Source organism: Pangasianodon hypophthalmus, chromosome 1 (genome assembly GCF_027358585.1).
Source record: "Pangasianodon hypophthalmus isolate fPanHyp1 chromosome 1, fPanHyp1.pri, whole genome shotgun sequence".
Classification (NCBI taxonomy): Eukaryota; Metazoa; Chordata; class Actinopteri; order Siluriformes; family Pangasiidae; genus Pangasianodon; species Pangasianodon hypophthalmus.
The window spans coordinates 23,322,616-23,346,120 of record NC_069710.1 but is presented as its reverse complement, the minus strand read 5'-3'; the positions used below and the strand labels follow the sequence as shown (position 1 = coordinate 23,346,120).

The 23,505-nt window shown below is 39.3% G+C and overlaps 1 protein-coding gene across 2 annotated transcripts in view; it reads right to left on the bottom strand.

Moving 5' to 3' along the window:
* Positions 1-548: 548 nt before the first annotated feature.
* Positions 549-23,505, bottom strand: part of LOC113542324 (glutamate receptor ionotropic, NMDA 2D) — a 77,382-nt gene continuing 54,425 nt past the window's right edge. Inside the window, exons 12-16 of one of the 2 annotated variants that reach the window (XR_004578100.2) lie at positions 17,299-17,459; positions 13,920-14,107; positions 7,761-8,002; positions 3,993-7,419; positions 549-1,601 (exon numbers count right to left, since the gene is read on the bottom strand). Coding sequence is in view for 1 of the 2 variants with exons in the window: in XM_026939757.3 (XP_026795558.1) it covers positions 4,276-7,419; positions 7,761-8,002; positions 13,920-14,107; positions 17,299-17,459 (3,735 nt within the window). In the remaining variant the exon portion in view is untranslated. Of the gene's footprint in view, positions 1,602-2,106; positions 7,420-7,760; positions 8,003-13,919; positions 14,108-17,298; positions 17,460-23,505 lie in introns of those variants that run through there. The other variant, XM_026939757.3, reaches the window with a different exon arrangement.

Here is a 23,505-nt window from a genome sequence, read left to right as displayed (position 1 = left end):
GTTGGAAGGTCTCAGAATATGTGCACAAGAAGGTATCTAGGTGATTCTCACCACCCCTGTCTTTCACTTGAACAAAATAGCATGTGCTGTCCATTTTGCATGTTTTGCTTATTGAATATGCAATCTGAGGTGTTTCTACATAAATGTGCAAAATACAGGGTGGTGGCAATGCAAATCAGTTTATTTTGCTCCCGCAATATGATTTACTAAGCCTGAATGTCACTTTAGAAACAGCGGTAGCATGCACAAATTATGACGTCCAGAGACCTCTTATTAAATTTGCAGGAGCTTGTTGTTTGAAGACAAAATTATCCATTTAGCCTGAATGATGGGAAAGTTTATCTAAATTATGCCTTAGTGTCTCAAAACAATCATAAACTTTTCAAAATAATGTGTTGTTTTTACCACAATAAAGTTGGTTGTATATGAGATATTTGTGCACATTTGCCACTCTGATACAGACAGGCTTTGAAAAGGTTTTCATTCACATATACCTTGTCAACATAATGCACACTCTTATCTATACTCATTTATTCATGTTGTATTTTGAACAGTTTTTGTCAGTATCATACTAAAGTTTCAAGTTCAATTTACTCACTGAGTTCCAAACTAGCTATGGCCACCGGGAACGTTTATCACACACAAAAATCTAATTTATATATTGCTTCCTCCAACTACTTTGCATGTGATGTAATTCACTCAATTATTCATTGTAAATCACCTACAACATGCCCACTATTTGTGTGCACGATTCATCCTCATGCACACGCAAATTGGCACTTGTTATTTTGGATCATAGTAAATCAGCGCCATAGTACTCACATACATAAATCTCACAGCAATGTTTTAAATGCATCTCATGACCTAGTGCTTCTCAACTCCAGTCCTAGAAAATCACTGCCCTGAAGGGTTTCAAGTTTTTTCCACACCTAACACACCTGGTCCAACTCATATGCTAATTATCAAGCTTTTCGTAAAAGAGCTCAGGAGAATTGGGAGCAGAAAAAAAAAACCCTTAAAACTGTGCATTGCAGTGGGTCCTCAAACACATACCCTAAATCCTATTAAGGGACTAGGGAAGAGCACTTTCCATTGTGAGCAATAGGAATAATTACTGCTTGTTCATTTTACTATGATACATACATTACTATCATGCAACTGTTGAGTACGGTAACAGTACACTGAGTACAGTACAGCTCAGACTCTTGCTTCATGGTCATCACATGCACCCCTTCAATCACACTGTCAATTCATTAATGCATTACATTTTGATTAGAATCAAATTGATCATCATCTTTAATAATCAGTCAACAGGAGCAAGAACACAGTAGCTACTGGTCTCTGTTTTTTGCTAAGTGAGAGAACTGACAGGTATAAGCAGTGTGATAAACCATGAATTCAAAAAGTGAAGCAAATACATGTAATGTAGTAAATGTATTAGAACTAAAATAAAATTTGAATTATAAGTGTAAAAAAAATCCTAAACATTACTTTAGAATGAAGCATTATAGGAATCAGATGGAGAAACAAATAAGCAAATACCCACAGATGGATGGATGGCTTGATGGATGGATGTTTGGATGGATTGTCATGAAATAAAACTGAAAACAAAAAAATAACAGGAAATAGTTACTTCAGGCAGTATTACAAAAGCATATTAAAGCAGTATTAAATAATTTTTAAAAAAAAAATTAAAAATGCTCACAAATACCAAGGGATCAGTGTAAGATATGGTCGGATAGATGAACTGATGAACAGATGAATGAATGTATAGACAGATGACAATATTAGACTTAGTTTTTGTCTTTTCTTAATTCACAGGCACTAATGTTTTCACAGTCATATAGGAGGAATAAAATTCAAAAATGTTTCCAGTATCTAGAATTGCTACAAAGCTAAAACATTTAAAACTATTTCTCTAACACTTCCTCCAAGAATACCAAATATAACTTTATGTATATATATATATATATATATATATATATATATATATATATATATATATATATATATATAATGTCAGTATATGTATGTATATATTTATTTGTACATATATATATATATATATTGTATATATAAATGATAGGATTCAAATGAGACCTCCAATGAGAAATGAGAAAAGTTCATTCACAGCATTACATGATACATTCTGAGGAAGAAAATTAAAACAAACAAATAAACAAACAAACAAAAACCAGTATATATAGGGATATATTTTTCTCAGCAAAATTAAGCTACATGGAAAAATTCAGTTCTGTACATGCAGTCAAAGAGTACTGTGTTAGTGCCTTTCAAGGGTCAGTGAAAGATCAAGTGAACATACTCCCCACTGGACCGATTCAACTGTCCCTCAGCCCTTGCCCCATTCTCCAGTGTAGCCAAACTTTCCACTAACATGTCAGACTTCCCCAAACATCATCAGAAAGCTGACCAAGATGGGCTGAGCAGCTGTTTTAACAATTCAGTTACACAAATCGCACTTGATTACCTGAGCATATACATCCCCAAACTTATGCGATTGTATGTATCCTTTCATAAATGGGCAAAGTAATCCATCATATTGCAAATATTAGCAAATTTGTTTCCAAAAGAAAGTCCCCATTAAAGCAATACGTTGTACAGAAAGACATCACAGATCCTATTAAAAAGCGGAATCTCAGGTAAAGGGTGTTTTAATCTAGAACATGTGCAAGTACTTCACATCCTGATGAGTGTGATTTTTTGATGATATCTGCATCCAAAATGCTACAATCTAAAGGTATCTCTATATTTTGCTACATCATGTTAAAGCTACAGTCAACTACAACAAGGGCAAATGAGTTGTGCCTGATGTCAAATAAATTTTAGTAACATTTCATGATGTAGGCTAATCTAGAAGACCTAAAGCCCTGATATGTGCTCAGTTTGTGTGTGTTGGCACCTGTGTTCATTCTTATGAATAATGATGATCTTATTGATTTGCCCTTGATGTGTTAAATAATGCATTTACTGGCATGAGCCAAAGCTTTTGTGCTTTCTAAAATTATATCTCTTTGCACTGGTAATAGTGTCTGCCAAATAATTATCAAAATGTGGTGGAGAGAGCTGGGAACACACTCAATACCTCATATCTGCAAAATTAGTTAACTATTGAACAAAGAATGAAATTACAATTAAGTTTAAAAGACATGATTCACTATTCAGTAATATTAACTAATTTTAATATTATGTAGCCATCTAGTGCCAATTATAGATATTGCAACCCTCATTTTGGTTAAGACAAGTTACGTATTGCTTGTGTTAAATACTCTAAGCCAACGAGAGAGATCAAATATCATGGGTCCACTCTAGTAATCTGAATTCTCTGTGTTATTTGGCATCCAAGACTAAAGTTCTACTATATAACTTCAGACACAGCTAGCTTACTCTACTTTTACTAACACAGTGAGCGCAATAGATAGAATAAAAAAGGAGTAGTGGGAACCTGGAGTAAGAAAAAAAATTCATACAGAAAAACTGCTACATGTATTCTGTTTTTGTCCTTAGTTGTTCTTCTGTTAAAATACATCGCAGACTATAGTAACATCCCTGTTTGACACCACAGCATCAGAGTTCTGACACGCGCCAATTAATTTCTGCTAATGGAATCTGATTGGCTGATGCTTTTGCATTAAAACAAAGGAAATGTTAGCACTAGAGATTCTTGACTCTTAATTAATTAGTCAAAGTTCAGACATCACTGTCCAATGTGGCCTTGAGGGTTGGACACAAACAGAAAAATTGTCACTGCATCACTGTGGCGAAACCCAGCGAAAAAGATGCAAGGCCATTTGTCAGTCAGTGAAGTGATTTTGGCCACAGCCAGCGTGCCGAAAAAGCAAACTAAAAATCTAAAAAGCAACCTTAGTCTTAATGGTTTCCATAGTCCATAGAATTCCCATCGAAGCAAAAAAAAAAAAAAAAAAGTCTTCCTTGAATGACAGTGTGTGTGTAAACATGACATCATTACTCACAGATTCTGGATCCATTGTTCTCGTTGGAGGACAGGACAACGGACGACATTGTAATGCTCAGTTCCGAGCGGAAGTGGAGCACAGCTGGGGTTTCCGTGGTTTGGGAGACAGCATCTGCTGAATCATCTCCTGTTGTGATATCACCACCACTGTCCCAGCCTCTGGCACCATCATGGCAGTCGTAGTCACTGCCTTGATCCTGGTGCAGCGCGTGTATGTGCGTCACAGTCCATTTGCATCTCACCATAGAGCTCACACACACGTGCAGCAACGAAGCCCCGTGTCATACTTCACTTTCAAGGCTGGAAAAGTGGGCAGAGCCACGTCGTGAGCACAGGCTTTTCGCTTTAAGGGGCAGGTGGGGAGAGTAGAAGCGCCGGGGCTGGGGCACAGAACGCAGTCTCTGGTACTGAAGTTTAGCACTAGCACTAGCCCCTTTTGTTGTACCAGGTGATAATACCGGTGGGGGAGACATGGATGCAGAAGAAGTGGGTTGTGGGATGGGCAAAGGGAGGGAGGAGGGTGCAGAGCTTGCAGGGAGTGAGGGCAGTAAGGATTGGGTAGGGGAGGATGTTGGCTCTGAATGTTGGGCTTGCTGGGTGCTGAGGTTGGACTGACTGCCGGATTTCGCACCATCGGGTTTGGGGGGAAGTTTTGGTCGGGAGCAGTGGGGCAGCAGCTCCTCCTGACTGTGGGAGGTGGCACTGCCCCTTTTGGACCGACAGGGCACTCTGCTGTGGCTAATCTGTGTGTATGAGCATGATGCCATATCCTGCTCCCTCTCTCGAGCCCTCTTTCCTTTGCTCTTTGACCTACTGTGACCACGTTTCTCACTTTTCATGGGTAGCTTGTCAACTGACCAGTACCGTCGAGGGGGTGGTAGTGATGCTGGAGGAGGTGGCCATTGTGAACCAAGACCCCCACTTCCACCTCCAGAGCCCCAACCAACTCCTGAGCCTGATCCCCAAAAATCTCCACTCCACCCTTCAGTTCGACCTAATATTGAATCATCTCTGCTGTTGATGCTTCCCCCTTTCTCTCGGGCAGGGTAGGTGCCAAAAAACCAACCCCCACCTCCAATCCCACTTGCCCCTTCTGCCCCACTGCCCTCCCAGTACCTTTCAAACTGGCCAAACTCCCCTGAGGAGCCATCATCAGAATAACTGTCATCTGCTCTAATTCGATCCCTCTCAGACTCAGACACAGCCCCTCTGCCCCCTGCCCTTCTCACTCTTCCCTCCACTCTTACCCTCTCTTGCTCCCTTTCGTGTTCCTCCTCTACTTCATCTTCTTCTTCATCATCCTCAGAGTCCCACTCATGGAAGGACAGGCCCTCTCGGGTGTGTGCCCGGCCCCTCTCATAGTGTAGGAGCAATGGTCTACGCTCACCTCCCCTCCCTGCCACCTCTCGCTCTGCTCCACTGCTCCTCCTTCGCTTGGTTGATGGAAGAAGGGTATGTAATGAGGACGGAGGTGAGCCACCGGATGCTTCTGTACCCCCTCCACTGACCCAAAATTTGACGGAAGCAGGAAGTTTGTTGAGATTTGGGTATCTCTTGCTGGATGGTCTGTGGCGTGCATGACTACTCTTTGGCCGTCTTTCTCTATTCCGGCCTCCTCCACTCTCCTCATCTTGTTCATCTCCCACATCCTCCCCCCCCTCTCTCCGCTCTCTCTCTCTCTCTCCTTCCCAACCTACAAGACTTCCTTTTTCTCCAAAGGTGCTCCGATACTGGTTGGAGAAGGAAGCATACTCTCCCTCTCTCTCTCCATCACCCTCTCCCTCTCTCTCTACCTCTACATCACCTTCATCTGGCTCTGAATGCTTGCCGGTTGATGCTTTCTTCTTCTTCTTTGCCTTCATCACTTTTTTCTTTTTCTTCTTCACCTTCCGCCGCTTGCGCTCCCTCTCCCTTTCACGTTCCTCTCTCTTTTTCCTCTTCTTGTTTTTTTTCTTTTTCTTTTTCTCTTTCTCCCTCTCTTTCCTGTGCCTTTTCTCCCTTTTCCGTTCAGTGTCACCAGATCCTCCCCCATTCCGCTCTCTCTCTCTCTCCCCCCATCCTGCCCACCACTCCTGGAGCTGAGCGAGCTGGCTGCCACCTCTCTCTCTCAACCTACTGCCCTCCCTCTCTCGTTCACGCTCTCCAAAAGGACCACGGGGCTTGCGTGGAGGTACAGGTGGTGGTGGTGGACCGTGTGTAAGTGATCTGGGGGACAGGATGGAGCGCTCCCTGTTGTTGTGTCGGTTGTGTCCCTGAAGAAGACTGGACTCCTCTGTCAGCTCATCCAAGTCTTCCTCGTCCTCTTCCTCCCTATCCCTGGTGTTACGTGAGGTAGTGCTGGATGTGGTTGAGGGAGAGGTGGATCGAGAAGAAGAGGCAGAGGATGTGGTAGAGGAACTAGTGCTAGAGGTGGAGGATGAGGTGGAGGTGTAAGGAAGAGAGAGAGAGGGTGATGGTGGTGTGTAAGTTGGGGAAAGCGGTACAGGTACTGGAATGGGAAGAGGGGGAGATGGTCTGGGCCTACGACCCATGTCCCTTCCACCTCCTCTCCGACCTAGGGGCAGAATGTTCTCATACAGTGGGCCACCAGACTCTTTTGTTTTTTTGGGCCTCCGCTTCCTCCAAAGGGATGAGGGAAGAGGAGGAGAGGGGTGCTGCAGTGGGGGGTTAGGTGGCAGTGGGGCTGGAGTCTGACTTTTGGGTGGCAGCCTAGGAGTGCCTAAAGACTTCACCCCCTTCCCCTGACCCCCTCCACCAGTACACACTCCCACCTTCTTCCCCACCCCATGGTCCATGCCCTTCTCCTGGTAGAAAGCCAAGCTAGCTGGTGGGGGTTGCTGATGGTTCCTGGGAGCTGATTTTGGAGTCTGAGTGCCTCCCTGTTGGTCTATACATGGCCCCAAGCCTTCAGGGTCAATGGGGCCATAGTAGCGCTTATATCCATCCAAAGTGCTTCCGGCAGGTCCACTCCCTGCCCATGTAGGCACTATCTTTTGTGGGAAGGTCCCTATGTCAGATAGGCCCCCTCTGAGATTCATGGGCGTGGTAGCACTGGCAGATTTGGGCAGCCTCCAGCGGTCCACTACAGCCAGTCTGCGGTCAGGTCGGGGCAAAAACGTGGAGCATGGGAGAGGGGCACCCAGAAGCGGTGTGGTAGATGGCCCCAAAGATCCCCCAGAATGTACCACAGCAGGAGGGGACCCAGGAAGAGGGGTTTTGTAGGACTGTGGTGGCTGAGGCGGGTGCTGTTGTTGCTGCTGCTGTTGCTGTGGAACCATGGCAATGGCTTGGTTGGCGACACCTGCAGTGACAACATGAGATGAGGGAGGGGCTGACACCACAGAAGTATGATGGTGGGTGGGAATGGTAACTTTGGGTCCACCTTGGGCAGTTTCATCCTCAAAACTACAACAGCTATACATTCCCTGATAGAGAAAAGGAGAGAAAAATAAAAAGAATAGAAGTGTTATTTTTTTTAGACGTCCCAGAAATAAGATTGCTATGTTCTGATATGATTTTCCAGCAGGCTTAGCTATTCTGGGTGTATATGGGAATTTGATTTAGGAAAGAGACTACGCTTGAAGTTAAAGTATTACACAACACCTTCATAGGTTAGAGCATCATGCCCATTCTACCATGGAATACAGCAAGAAACACTGTGTGCCATAGTGATTCATCCTCCATCCACTTTTCTCTCATGTTTTGTCCCTTATAATCACTTCCATTCTGGTTTATCTGTCTGCTTGCTTTTGTCCACCCCTCTTACCCTGCTGAAGGCAAGTAGAAAGTCCAGTTTGCCAGCTTGGCCCATTCCACTCATACAGTGGCGGAGCCTCCAATAGACAAGGTGCTCCCAGGCAAACACCAGTAGACTCAGGCCCATGGCCACCAGCAACATGTAAAAAACTCCAGCCATATTGTCAATGTCTAGCTTGGAGCTCATCACTTCAATCTTATCATTGTGGCATATCCCTGAAAGCCAGAGACGCTCCAGCATCTCAATTTCATCTGAGAAGAGAAGAGAAGAGAAGAGTTACCCGCTGTGTTTTCCACTCTAATGATATATATATATATATAGGATGTAAATTTGAAAAGATCTGAAATAATAAGACACAAATACAATTCAGTTCTTCACTTGCTAAATTGCATACTAAAATCAAATTATAGAATTCATTATGTATACTTTCATGTATACTATCTCACTATCTGAGAAAGAGTTCTATTTAATCATCTGAGAGTGAATAGGCTGGTTAAGGTTATCACAGAGCAGAGGTCAGTGATTATTACAGAAAAAGAGAGAAAATGAGGGACAGAGGCAGAGAGAAAACGAGAGACAGGAAAGGTCAGGGTCTACCCCATAATCCCTTGTGTGCCTTTCTCTATCGCAAGGTCAATGTGAAGGTGGAGAAGAAAGTAAGAAGCAAGGGAAAATCTGTTTGTCATTGTTTGAATACTCCATTGCGTCAGGGGAAATGGGCAGAAGAAGAAAGGATGAAATGGAAAAAGAAAGAAAGAAGTAGATAGTATTGTGACATAATGACAAACAGCAGGAGCACATTTTCAGTTCAGAAAGGAGTACATAAAAAGAGTGATGAGGATACAGCAAGAGATGGAGAGTGTGAAAACAACAGAAACATTATACAAGTATATGTTTTGACAGTGTGGAAGAATAAAAACCTACTGGAATGAAATGAGTCAGAAAATCAACAAAAGGGTAAAACAGTAGGGAAGAGGGATTGAAGGTTGAGATCATAATCATTTAATACTGGCAGATGTTGGTCAGTCTGATTGTAGGAGAGGAATAGAAACCAAAAAATTCCAGAACTTTATTATCACAGGTCCAATATAAAGCCACTCAAAGAAAAACTGGCCTTAAGTCCCAAATTCTTAGTCTTAAGACTAAGAAGAATTCTTAGGCTTAAGAATAAGAGCAATATACTTTTTTAAATCTAAATCTAATGTATCAAACTGTAAAGAGAAGTGAATGGTGGTAGCACTGAGACAGAAAACGTGCACTCTCGTTTATGATTGGAAAGATGGAGGCCTATTTCAAGTGACTGATAATGCAGAGCTCATAAAGATCAGAAAGTTAGCATTTTAATCACAAATTTAATTGAATTGAATTCTCTAGCAACACTATAAGAAAGAAAGCAATGGCTGACTGGGAGCCCAAAAATAACAAGTAATTGACTATTCTCTTCTTATTAATAACATTACATTTTTGATGGTGAAAATTGTTTAAGAAAAATAAAACTGAAATTACAGAAACTCTGAAAGCTCATTTCTCCCAGGTTGATGGTGTGACATTCTTGCACTATTTCACCAAGGTATAGGACTAGTTATTTTAAACTCAACAATTCAAACAGGATGCCAACTGCATTGATGGGCCTCCACCACCAAGAAGTCTAGCCCTTCTTGCTACTAATTTGTACATCAGAACTACCATTAAAATGTGACCTTGACCCTGTTTGGATCAATTCCAAAATCTAATCAGTTTTCATCTGCTGGTTACAATGATAATTCCATATAAATCCTACAAACATTCAACTACTGGTTCTTGATAAATCACGCTCCAACAGGAATCCAGCTATCTGTGGCTGGGATGTGGTCAGCTGGCTTCACGTGCCTCAGCGGAAGCACATGATAGCCTTCAGACATACTATGAAGGTAAGAAAAAACCTACAGTATATTACAGTTTACATTGAAGACATTGGGGTGTGAGATCAAAAGATTAACATGAAATGATAGATCAGAATTTCAGCTTTCATTTCCTGATATTTACATCTAGATGTGTTACACAACTTAGAACATGACACCTTTGGTGGCAGACCACCCAATCTTCAGGTGAGCAAAAGTATTGGAACAGATAGTCTTGAAGTAAATTAAATTAATAACACTTAATATGTGGTTGCATACAGTATATATATACAGCTTTCATTTCCTAATATTTACATCTAGATGTATTACACAACTTACAAAATGCACCTTCTTTTGAACCCACCCATTTTTCAAGTGAATAAAAATATTGGCTGACAGGTGAATCTTGTTGCCCAGGTGTGCCCTGTTAGACTGCTTGTATAAATCAATAGCTCTGAATGTCTCTTGGTTTATGCCCTGGGTATTGCCTGGAAAAGCATCACAAAAGAAGAATGCAACAGTTTGGTGACGTCAGTGGGTCGCTGCCTTGATGCAGTTATTGCAAGCAAGGGATATACTACAGTGTTTTCTCAAGCCAAAAATCAACTCATGACAATCTGAGTAACCCACAGTTTAACAGCTCTTTGTAAGGATAGCTTTTTGACCTGTACTATGCATCACTCTAAGAAACTTTCTACTTTTACCTTCTCCCTGGTCTTTTTCCAATCTTCAACCACCCTTTTTCTGTGATTATTTGCATTGCGCAACTGTCATATGATTGACTTTTTAAATAACTGAATGTACAGTATATTGAATATATATTACAATAATGTGCACATGTAAAGGTGTTTTGAATAAAGTGGTTGGAGAGTGTGTATTACAAAAGTAATATAAAGTAACTTTTGCTCCTGTCAAAGACTTATCTATCCATCCATCCATTTTCTGTACCACTTATCTTACACAGGGTCATGGAGTGCCTGGAGCCTATCCCAGGGGACTCAGGGCACAAGGTAGGGGACACCCTGAATGGGGTGCCAACCCATCGAAGGGCTCACACACCTATTCACACACTATGAACAATTTAGAGATGCCAACCAGCCTACAACGCATGTCTTTGGACTGGGGAGGAAATCAGAGTACCCGGAGGAAACCCCCGAAGCACAGGGTGAACATGCAAACATCACGCACACAGAGCGGAGACAGGAATCAAACCCCCAACCCCGGAGGTGCGAGGCAAATGCTCAAAGCCATTTTGAAGCTAAGAAAAGAGGGAAAATCGATCAGAGCCAATGCAGAAGCATTGGGCACAGCCAGTATAACAATTTGGAATGTCCTGAAATAGAAAGAAACCACTGGCGTACTAATAACCAGACATCAAACTGGTCGGCCAAGGAAAACAACAGCTGATAAGAGAAACACTGTGAGAGCTGTGAAGAAAAGCCCAAAAACAACCTTCACAGGGCAGGGGTGAAGGTCTCACAATCCACCATTCAAAAAAGACTTCAAGAGCAGAAACCACTCATCAGCAGTAAGAATCAGAAGGCCAGATTGGAATTCATAAAGAAATTCATAAACAAAGTGTGGAGAAAGAAAGGATCTACTCATGATCCAAAACATACAAGCTCATTTGTCAAGCATGGTGGCGGTAGTATCATGGCTTGGGCTTGCTAATCTTTATTGATGATGTAACTCATGATGGTAGAAGGACAATGAATTCAGAAGCCCAGAAAAATATTCTGTCTGCTTCTGTAATATTCAATTTACAGAGAAATGCATCCAATCTAAACGGGAGGAACTTCATCATGCAGCAAGATAATGACCCCAAACAAACTGCCAACACAACAAAGGACTTCATCAGGGGGAAGGCTTAACCTAACTGAGCATGCATTTCACCTCTTGAAGAGGAGACTGAAGGTAGAAACAAACAAACAACAATTGAAAGAAGCTGTGGTACAAGCCTGGAAAAGCATCACAAAATAAGAATGCAACAGTTGGGTGATGTCAGTGGGTCACCGGCTTGATGCAGTTATTGCAAGAATGGGATATGCAACCAAATAAATATTAAGTGTTGTTTGCTTTAAATTACTTTAAAATCTGTTCCAATACATTTGCTCACCTAAAAATTGGGTGGTCTGCCACCAAAGGTGCCATGTTTTAAGTTGTTTAACACATGTAGATGTAAATATCAGGAAATGAAAGCTGAAATTCTGATCTGTCATCTCATTTTCATGTTTTGATCTCAAACTCAAATGACTTTATGTACAGCAAAAACAAAAGAATTGGCCTTGCCTTTACAATACTTTCAGGGGAACTGTACATATGAACAGTTTGCTACAAGTTTGTTAGGCATAAAGCAGAGTAGAATCACTTTTCACAAGATACAAACCAAGTGGACCACAAAATTAATCACAAACAAACTGTACTCTAGATCTCTCGAGGTAATCTGCCGGTCGTTTAAGTGTGCCTTGGCATGACACAGGTTGCTTGGCCGCATGGGCAAAGGCTGGCAAGAGACAGGCATGGTTAAGTGGGCATATTTTTACAGACACACTTTAACACCCTTTAACCTGGGCCAACGGCCAGACATGGCACCATCTGTGTGACCTACAGCCTCAATCCCTCTCTTAACCACCATCAGTCTGAAGCCAGCCACAAACCTGGGTCAGACCTAAGAGAATTTCACTAAAAATTTCTGCCAGTTTATTACTACAATAACAAGCATTTTCTTTTATTTTGACAATAGGACGAGGCTATATTAGAATTGCTACATGAAAACATCACCCTATATTTCATAATATGTAATACTGGCAATATTTCATCTAGTGAATTTAAATGAAATGTACTTCCAAAACATAATGTTTAATTTATGAGGTTGTATGTGTAAACTGGAACATTCCAATATGGCGGTGCAGAAAATAATAGTCCAGAATTGATTGCATACCCCAGTAAACAGTATTTTTGTTATATTCAGCCAACAAGGTAAGTACACTCTGTACACATGTGCATGTGTGCCTGCATGTGTATGTGTGTGTGTGTGTGTGTGTGTGTGTGTTGGAAAAATATACTGTAATAACATAACAAACATTGAATTAAACTATTTGAACACCTGTTTTTGCTATCAAAGAAAACAGCACAACAAATAAAAACTGCAAATGAAGAAGTACAGTACTGATGGATGTAAGCCCTCTGATGAAACTAACAGGAGGTAACAAGTGAGACATTACCATCAGAGAGGTAGAAGGAAAGAGTGAGAGATTAGAGGCACATTTCGAGAAGAAAGGGATTACAGTCAGCAGGTTGGAGAGGGCAGAGAGAATAGAAGAGAGATACATAGAAGCACCACCTGTGAAATGCTCTTAAAATGCAGCGAAAAAAGACCCTAATCAGCCTATAAAGCTAGTCATTAGTGTCAACAACCACTAAACCTATCATGCTTTTTAATGTTTCAAAAGTGAAGTGGGTGCAGATTTACAGAAAATAAAACCACAGAAAACACACACACCCGTATGCCAAGAAAAATACAAACTGCACAATTCATTCTGCATATAGAACTGTCATGCCAGTGTTAGCTGTTTAATTGTGGCATTAGCTGATGGGACCTGGCATCAGTGAGATGCTCTCACAGCAGGGACTTGGCAAACACACACGCACACACACACACACACGCATGTGTACACTTAATACCAGTGAGTATTAAAAACAGTAATCAAATAAGCCATCAATCTATAAGCATGAGTAACCATATGAATGAAAAAATATTATTGCTTGGACAAGTGTGTGAGAACTGACACACTGAACTAATCCTTTAGAGTGTAAATGAATAGGCTATGGGTATCATGCTGACATAATGGAGTCAAAGGACTACTTCAAATATAAAAAAAAATCAGCTCAAGTCTGTACTGGACAGTGCGGTGCCGTAACAATGTTCATGTTTATTTACGTTTAGTTCTTTATGTTTGCATATGTTGGATTTATGTTTAAAAGGTGCTTGCTATAGCTTTGCATTTTTTTGTGTGTGTTTTTCTGTGAGGATCTCTTCATCTAAAAAAATCTGCACCAATACACCAGTTTTAATTTCTTCATTTACATGAATACATACTCACACAAATACTACACAGATATTCCTTTATTACAGTAATTAAATACAATAGTTTTCCTGCAATCCTATGTAAAAACCAAAGCAGTACCTTCATCCAATCCAACATACATCCAGAACTTTAATCTTTAGACCCCTTTAACCCCCTTTAACCGTTTTAACCTGGGTGCAACCACAAGGTCAGGCTCTTACCATCGCCCACCAGCTGTAGCAGTGCCAGGTCCAGTGGTCGTTTCCAGCGGGAGTTCTTAATGAGGGCAATGCCGTAGCCCGTGGTGGCAAACACTTTACCAGAGCCTATAGTCATCACTTTACAGCCTTCGTCCTTACGAGCCATGTAGTTCAGCACTGCGGCATCATAGATAAATGCATCTAGCTTACTGCAGGGGGAAGGGGAGGGAGAGGGAGAGATAGACAGAGAGGGAAAGTGAAATGCTGAGAAGGCAGGGTGAGAATGTCTTCTCAGATCTATTAGCAAATACAAAAAGTATAAAGAAATTACTGACATGGGAAAACCACACTGTATGATTAACATTTCACAATATTTAAACTGTTTATATTAAACTATGACAAAACTCCACAGATGTGTAGAGCAGGGTCTGAAATAGGAACTTTAAACACATAATTGAGTGATGATATGCAAATATGTACAGCAAAAATAAACACCTATACACCTTTGACATATCATTAGTGGATTTTCAAAAGATAAACTGTAACCTTAAACCACTATTTATAATTTTTTTTAAGGGGTCTACCACGATACACTCCAACACAGTATTTGGCTGTTGCACTAAGGTGGAAAACACATGGCTCACAAGGTCACATACTATTGAACAAATGCAGCAAGCAGCAAGTAAGCTAAATAACAAGTTTTGGTTTTTTTGCCTCAGACATTTTATCATTGACCTTATTTGCTTGTCAGTCGTATTATTCATGATGCTGCTCTCAGGATTCTTTTAGCCAAATTCTTGGGCACTGAATCATACAAAGACATCCACTTCATGCAGCTAAGTGTTTTAGAAGGTTCCTTAATTATTTAACGCTGGTCACCTTCTGAAACCTTCAATGTGATTAATGTGCTTGGTTGTGGTTTGTCCTCTTTCTCTTCTTCTGGAGTGACAAAATATAAGTTTGATCATTTATGGGCTTTTTGTTCATGAAAAATCAAAGAGTTAAAGTAAAATGTCCAATATAATTCAACTACAGTCTTAGGTGACAGGGCTTTATCTTCAATATTGTGAATGTATATTTCAACTCAATAATTCTTTCTCCTTTGCTATGTCTTTCGAGGGATCTTTTCTATATGTTTTGCCCATTTTTTAAAAATAGTTTTCAATAGTAATATGTAAAACATAGGTCAGGTTTTTAGGCCACTTTTTCCGTATTTGCACATTGACATCACAAGCCCTATGGCCAACATGTGAATATGGTCAGTTGGGAACAATTATGCAACAGGTAACTCAATGTTGCCTCACAGCTCCAGTGAACATGGCTCGGTCCTGAGTTCAGGTTATTGTCCGTGTGGAGTTTCACATATTCTCCCTGTGTCCATGTGGGTTTCCTCGAGGTTCTCTGGTTTCCTGTGCTGGTGTGTAGACTGGCTACACTAAATCTCCCCAGATGTTAATTAATGTGTGTGCATCGTGCACTGCCATGGAATGGCATCCCTTCCAGGATGTTTTCCTGTCTCACGTCCAATGGATCCACCACAACCCTGACCAAGATAGCTCACTTAAAGGTGAATGAATATGACTATAAATTATCATATATGTAAAATGAGTTAACTATAGCCATATAGTTATGAGTATTATTAGTGCTGTTATAACCTTGTATCTTGCACAGTGGCATGGCAAGTCACCCGGGATGCACATGCAAAGCTTTTGTCCAATACACAAGTGGATTGTGAGCCAGACTTGATGTGGTGCAATATCCTCCTACAATCAATATCACTATTTAACATTAGAAAACAGTATAGCCCTGTCTGAATGAGAATACATGTATTGATCAGTGGAGGTTTTAGTTTCTAGAATTAGGCCTGCCTAGAGCACACACAGACACACTGCATGCACCCTCGATAACAGCTAAACTAAATCATGGGTGGTTGTTTAGACTGGCGGTGTTGTTTGTAAACCACTTCAACAAGCATCAGGTACAAGCATTCATAGTCTACATTCAATAAAAGGAATAATGGTATTGACACAGTGGCTCAGTGTAACTAGAAGCAATCAAGAGGGCAGTGTATTAATAGCTGGCATGGTGACAAAATAGTTTAACTTAATCACGAAAAGGGCACAGTGGACTTAACCACTGCATGGATCTTCAGCAGTCTGTATATGATACTATCTGCTCTTTCTTCCTTTTTAATGCTCCACATTTTTGCTTGTATGGTACTTTTTTACTTTTACTGAAAAAGTGGTGGGTACATTAACATACATATTCCACAAATCCTTTTGTGTTGTATGAAAGTACCCGAATTCTAGAAGTTAACCAAGTGTCTAATAATCATGCAAATAAGTGCATTCAGTTATTTTAATCAAATTACTTGGTAGAAATAACATCACGGGTAGATGTCATAATTTACAGCCTAAAACTAACTGATTACTACCAAAAGTATAGCATTATATCACCAAGCTTACTATTTAAATTTGAATACACGTTGAAGTACCTCTGTGTACTTTTTCTTTTAATGCCAAGAACATACAATCTCAAAGATATTCATATAGCAGCAATCATATCCAACAAGAGAGGCTGGAAAGCAATATATATTTACAAGAAAACATTCAATAAGGTGCATTCAGGTGCAAATTATCTGTACAGCTTTTTTCTTTGTTTTTGGAGGAAGCAACAAACTTAAATTGTTTCCTCCTGCCTGACTATAATTTCAAATGGAACGAATAATGACTTGAAATAGTAAATTTTTAAAATTAGTTTTGAATATGTGCATGCAACATTGCCACCCTTTCATTTATTTTTTGGTGTCATAATTATTTACTCCAAATATAAATAAAGTAAGAAACACTCCATTAATCATTTCAGAGTGTGAACAATGAGTGCTTGTAAAGATGTTCCTCTAGTGTGTTGGAGTGTATCAAAGCAGTCTCACTTGTAATTGGCTAACAAAATTAGCTTCCCAGCCATTTTAACAGTGATTTCAAATTACAATTCTTTTGTTACAAACCAAGGATATGAAAAGTGAAAAGTCACATGACCAGTTGCCCACTGGTGGCCAGTTACAGATTATCAGTCATTAATTCCAAACAATACAGAGACAGAAATAGTGTTTTTGCATTATGAGTGTGAGTGAATGTGAGAGAGAGAGAGAGAGAGAGAGAGAGAGCAGGAGACAAACAGAGAAAAAAGTGTGTAGATCGTATATGTGAAGAAAGCGAGAGAAAGTGCCAGCAAGTAAGAAAAAGTGCAAGCACATTAAAAAAATGGATATCCTTAAACTGTAGAGCTCTCCAGGTTGAGAGGTGACATGGGCTCGGATGGTTGGCTGAGGCGTAGAAAAAAGAGAGATGAAATGAAAAAAAGATATGACGAGAGTCAGCAAGACAGATGCAGCACAAACCCCGTCTTCAGGTTGGTAATGGCTTCTTCCACTCCTTTCTGGTTGTATTTGATCATGTAGTGGTGCATGTCTGGGTAATTACTGCGAATGTTCTTCTCTGTGCTGCCATTCGGGACTGTTCCAAACTTCAGGGGTGGGTATTGTTCAGTAGGGTGCTGAAACTGAGGGAGAGATGGAGGAAAACAGGACATGAGGGAACTGATGAAACTGATGAGCAGTGATTAAGGTAAGTATTAGATCAAATATACACTAGGGATGACTGGATATATGTATCAACAACACTGCACACAAAAACATAAGTGAACTATGAAGATGCAAAGAAAGAAGTTCTGTGAGGTTAAGTATGGCAACCAATCACAGAGCTTGAACTTTTCCATTATCTATTATGTCTACTTGTTAGAAATGGACAAATCATTCACCAGGTCACATTAAATATTTGATTTTTTTCATTTTAAAGTTGTACATATGTGAAATTGTGAAAACTTTAAATAAAGAGATTGCACTATTTATAGGAAGTAAAACTTATTAAATGTAGATTATCTAAATCCCTGACTAAAGGTGGACAAACTTAATGAAAAAAAATCTGCCAACGAAGCTAGCTAAAATATTTGTACTAACAGACACTACCGAATTCATTTTAGCATATTGTCTATTAATATATTGTTTAATATATGTCTCAATTATTAACAATGTAAACAACATTTATAGTCAATATAAGAGTGCCATTCATTTCTGAAGAAAAAATACACTTTGATGAATGCATGAGGCTATTATATCCAATATCAAAGGTGGTTTGAAAAAGTTATGAAAAAATGTCTTTAGTTAACTCAATTTCACACTGACCAAAGGTAACTCAAGTGGATGTTGGTACCAGAAGGGCTGGTATGAGTATTTCCATAACTGCTGACCTCCTGGGAATTTCACACACAACGGTCTCTAGAGTTTACAGAGAATGGTGCGAAAAACAAAAAACATTGTTCGCACCATTCTATGTAAACTCTAGAGAACAAGAATCCAAGGCTTTCATGGGCACAGGCTCATCCAAACTGGACAGCTGAAGATTAGAAAAAAATCACCTTTTTCCAGTCTTCAACTGTCCAATTTTGGTGAGTCTGTGCCCATGACAGCTGCAGATTCTTGTTCTTGGCTGACAGAAGTGGAACCTGATGTGGTCTTCTGCTGTGGTAGCTCATCCACCCCAAGGTTTGATGTGTTGTGTGTTCCGAGATGCTTTTCTGCTCACCACAGTTGTAAAGAGCGATTATTTGAGTTACTATATCCTTCCTGGCAGCTCAAACCAATCTGACCATTTCCCTCTGTTTCCACCCACAGAACTCTCGCTCAGTCAATGTTTCTTGTTTTTCGCACAATTCTACCTAAATCCTAGAGACTCTTGTGTGTGAAATTCCCAGGAGATCAGGAGTTATAGAAATAGTCATACCAAATACTAGTTATAGAAATACTCATATATATATATATATATATATATATATATATATATATGTATGTATATATGTATATGTATGTATACCAAAAGTGTGAGACCACACTTTTTTGAAAATTGGACATAAACAGACATTTTAAGAAATATGAAATATTTAAAACAAAGAAAGTAAATGTTCAATATCTGCACTATTTCTAGGTCCCTATTTAAATGTAAGCAAATCTGTGATATTGACCATGTTAATAGCTTTGTACAAAAGGTCAGATTTTCCTCATGCCTAATCTCTTCTACTGAAACATCTGTTCAGAAGACGATGGATTTGATCCAAAATGGATCAAAAGGTTTTGCACAAACTTATGAAGTCCAGCTCGTGTTAAAGCAAATTGAACATACCAAAGAAACTCTGAAATTCATGTAAATATTATAAAGATTCTACTTATCACTCAAGCTGTTGTCAGTAATATAATTTGTTATGAAAACTGCTGGATTAAATTAGAAAAAAAATGCAAAATTGAAGCATGTTCACTAGTGGTCTCAGACTTTTAGACCCCACACAAAAGACCTGCACACCAGCACATTAATGCAGTTATCTAATCAGCCAATCATGTGGCAGCAGCATAATGCATTAAATCATGCAAATACAGATGAAGAGCTTCAGTTAATGTTCACATCAAACATCAGAACAGGGAAAAAGTGTGGCCTCTGTGACTTGGATCTTGGTACCAGACTGGTCTGAGTATTTCATAAAATGTTAATCTCCTGGGATTTTCACACAGAGCCGTCTCTAGTATTTACACAGAATAATGCGAAAAACAAAAAACATCCTGTGTGCAGAGGTTCTGCAGGCTGAAACACCTTGTTGATAAGAGAGATCAGAGGAGAACGACCAGACTAGTTTGAGCTGACGGGAAGTCTATAATAACTCAAATAAGCACTCTTTACAACCGTGGTGAGCAGAAAAGTATCTCAGATTGCACGTTTGTCAGACAATAGAGCTTATTGGCAACAAACCTAGGTGAGCTTGGCATAAAAAGACAGAAGTTTTTATAGAAAAGAACCTAATCTATACTGTTAAGTATGGTGGAGGACCTGTGATAGGGATGCTATCTTGGGAATCCTTTTAGGATAAATGGCATTATGAAGTACTAAAACTTGCTTCCAAGTCCACACGAAAATTGTTTATTGGCCGCTGAATCAAGCTTTTGGCCATCCCAGTCCCCTAACCTAAATACATTTGAAAACTTGAGCTGAAGAGAAGGGCCCACAAAAGAGGAAGTGGAGAGATTCTATATTGAGGAGTGCTCTCAGATTTTGGTTTTGTTTAAAAATATAGATCTGAAAAGTTTTTTTTCTTAGTATATATTTACTTCAATTAACTGTTAAATTTCTGTCATATTCTCATCGAGATTGTTCCAGGTACTTTTATCTATATTTAGGTGCCAATACAACAAAGGTGCCAATAATTCTGGAGTTCACTGTAGATATGAAAGAAGGCCTTTGTGTACTTAATCATTTTTTTAATCATTTGAAGTCTCATCTTTATCGTTGCACTTCTCCCCAATAACAAAATTCTCCTCAAGGCTGGTTATTTCTAGAATAATTGTTTAAGCCAAGCCAAAAATATCCAGGGCTCAAAGCCAGACATGATGGCATAGCATGTGACCCAGGATCATTATTATTTTGACATCTGAAATTGTTGGCACCCCACAGCGGTCAAGGACCATTCAAAATGGCCATTCTTGGACGTATACAACCCTCTTTGCTTCTAACTGAAAGGCTGCTGTGACTGGCTGGGGCTCAGAGTTCTCGTCTAAAAATCCATTCATGGTGAGAATTGAATTAAATGGCCCTCTTATTCAGACACTTCCTCCCCTAAATCATTATCCGAGCCTATGTTCTGCAGAATTAGTTCCAAGAAGTTCTCATATTTGCTCATACTGCTGTTTTTTTTTTCTAATTTTGGAAGGTATTGAGTCTGATGCAGAAGTATTTATCCATCTACCCTTCTCCACTCTGTGAGGGGTACAGTGTTTGCAAATAGAGGGGTACAGTGTTCTGTCAGGGGTACAGTGTTTGAAAATAGAATGTTAGCAGAAAATAGAATAATTCCTCATGCTGCAGAGGGTAAAAAGGATAAGACCGACACTGTGATTAACAACTCTATTTTTTGTGTATGTATGAAGTGTATAACGCAGAAAATAGTTTGCAATTTCTCACACTATAGAGGTTAAAAAATGAAAAGGTACGTTAAAGAGAAAAAGATCAGGAGGATTGTGATGGTGTGCTCATACATAGGCCTTTGAGCTGTTGACTCAATTCTGAAAATTAGTAAAAGAGAGTTTACTATATTCTGTATGAGGCACTCTCTGTTTAGGGCAATTAATGGAAAGAGGCACACCTTCACATGCTTTGGGAGCCTCCTGATGGTAAGTGAGATTACATAGTGCAAAAAGGTGATTGAAATGAAAACATTCTTTTTTCCATATTTGCAAACACCAAAAATGTAACAGTTTCAAGATTTTACCACTTTATTTCAACAAACATATCCAAACAGTCTAAAACAGAAAGTATAAGATATTAGAAAGTATAAGCATCAAATTAATGATACTACTGTATAGTAGAAATAGTAATGATACTATCAGTACTACTCAGTGGCACTTGTATCTTGCAGATACTATACTGTAATTATTCTGTATTTTTATTTCCTACTTCCAAGTACGAACACATTGACATAACATATTGCATAGAATTTGCTGTGAAAATAATAGTGGGTGCCAGAACCACTACTGCAACTAAGGATAGGCATGATTACTCTGGAATGACAGCAACTGCTCATCATGACAATGAAATAAATGAATTCTTTTTTTATTTGAAGCTTTACCAAACATATTTTAAATCAATTAAATGTACTGAACATGTAAAACATTAAAAAAGAGATGTATACTTTAAAAAAAAAAAAAAAAAGAAAAGAAAAAAAGAAAACCTCACTATAATAATAATTTAGTTTACAGTCCAGGCTTTTCATAAAGGAGAAGGTGGTAGCTATATTTTTTTGCAGCTTCACAATGGGTATGTAAATACCATATATAATGCACGTCTATACAAAACCATTAAATTCTTATGCATTACCACTATACACAATAATGGTGCATGTGAATGCAGACAAGCAGCTTTACACACACAACTGGTTTAAAAGCATTGATTAACGTAGCAAGGTAGTGTTACAGCTTCAATAAATGTTGACAATAAATGACTATTTAGAGCAGTTTTTCAGGCTGTTAACACAAAAAGAATTGACGTGAAAGATACTTGTCTTTATCTAGAAAGACCTTCCATACCAGCCAGTCATTAAGCTACCTCTGTTCCAAAATTATCCCTCAAAAAACAGGACTACTGTCAACATTTCTATTTCTATTTGTACAGAACTATTACCTTCAGTCAATTAAGAATTTTTCATTTAACTTTTTTTTGTTGCTGTTGAACCTAAAACGATAAGTATGGGGTGACCGATCAGCATTGTTCAATCATCTGGCCAACATAAGGGCATGCAAAGTTTTAATTACATTGATTCAAAAGACATTTTGTTTAACCTCTCTGTAAATCATCAGCAACATGAATGAAATGTAAATACAGTATAGTGTTTATGAAAAGAAGTTATATACTGAATATCACTATAAACAAGTGTGCAATTTCAGAGCAAACAGGAGATGTTTAATGAAGGATACTTTGTTACATTTTTAAAATTTTATACTTGGAAAAAAAATTTATATATTTAAGAGGGAAAGTATAAACTCCTGATCACTTGATTGATAGAAGCTAGGCTAGACAATGCTACATGCTATTAGCCACTTTAGCTGGTGACTATCTGTGGTGTATTTTAGTTACAACAAAAAGCTTGTAATAATAGTATTTACTTTTCTCATTGTTACTGCCTCTTTACATCATAAAAGTCTCTTTTCGCAGTTACCTGGGTCTCAACAAGAGAGGACTTCCTTTCTGTCTGTTACAGCCTACAAACAATGACGATTTCCTTAAATTGTTTCTTTAATGGTTTTATCTGTGGGCTTTTCTCTGCTCTCACATCCTGCTTCAACTCTACCAACACATTAGCTCAATTTGTATGCAATTGAATGGGTATGGTCATTAAAGCATTAACCTATTGTAACTAACCAAGGACTTTATTAGGGACACCTGTATTCATTCAATTATCTAATCAGCCAATCATGTGGCAGCAGTACAATGCATAAATCATGCTGATACGGGCCAGCAGCTTTGGGGGAAAATATGATCTCAATGATTTTGACCATGGCATGATTGTTGCCAGATGGGCAGATGGGCTGGTTTGAGTATTTCTATAAATGCTGATCTCCTGGGATTTTCATGCACAACAGTCTCTGGAATTTACTCATAATGGTGCAATAAAGAAAAAACATCCAGTGAGCAGCAGTTCTGCAGACATAAACGCTTTGTTGATGGCTAGACTGATTCAAGCTGACAGACAGGCTATAGTAACTCAGATAACCACTCTGTACAATTGTGTTGAGCAGAAAAGCATCTCAAAATGCACAACACATTGAACCTTGAAGCAGATGGGATACAGCAGAAGAAAACCACATCAGGTTCCAATTCTGTCAGCCAAGAAGAGAGAGCTGAGGCTGTAGTGGGCACAGGCTCACCAAAACTGGACAGAAAAACGTAGCCTAGTCTGATGAATCTCGATTTCTGCTGAGGCACACAGATGGTAGGGTCCAAATTTGGAGCCA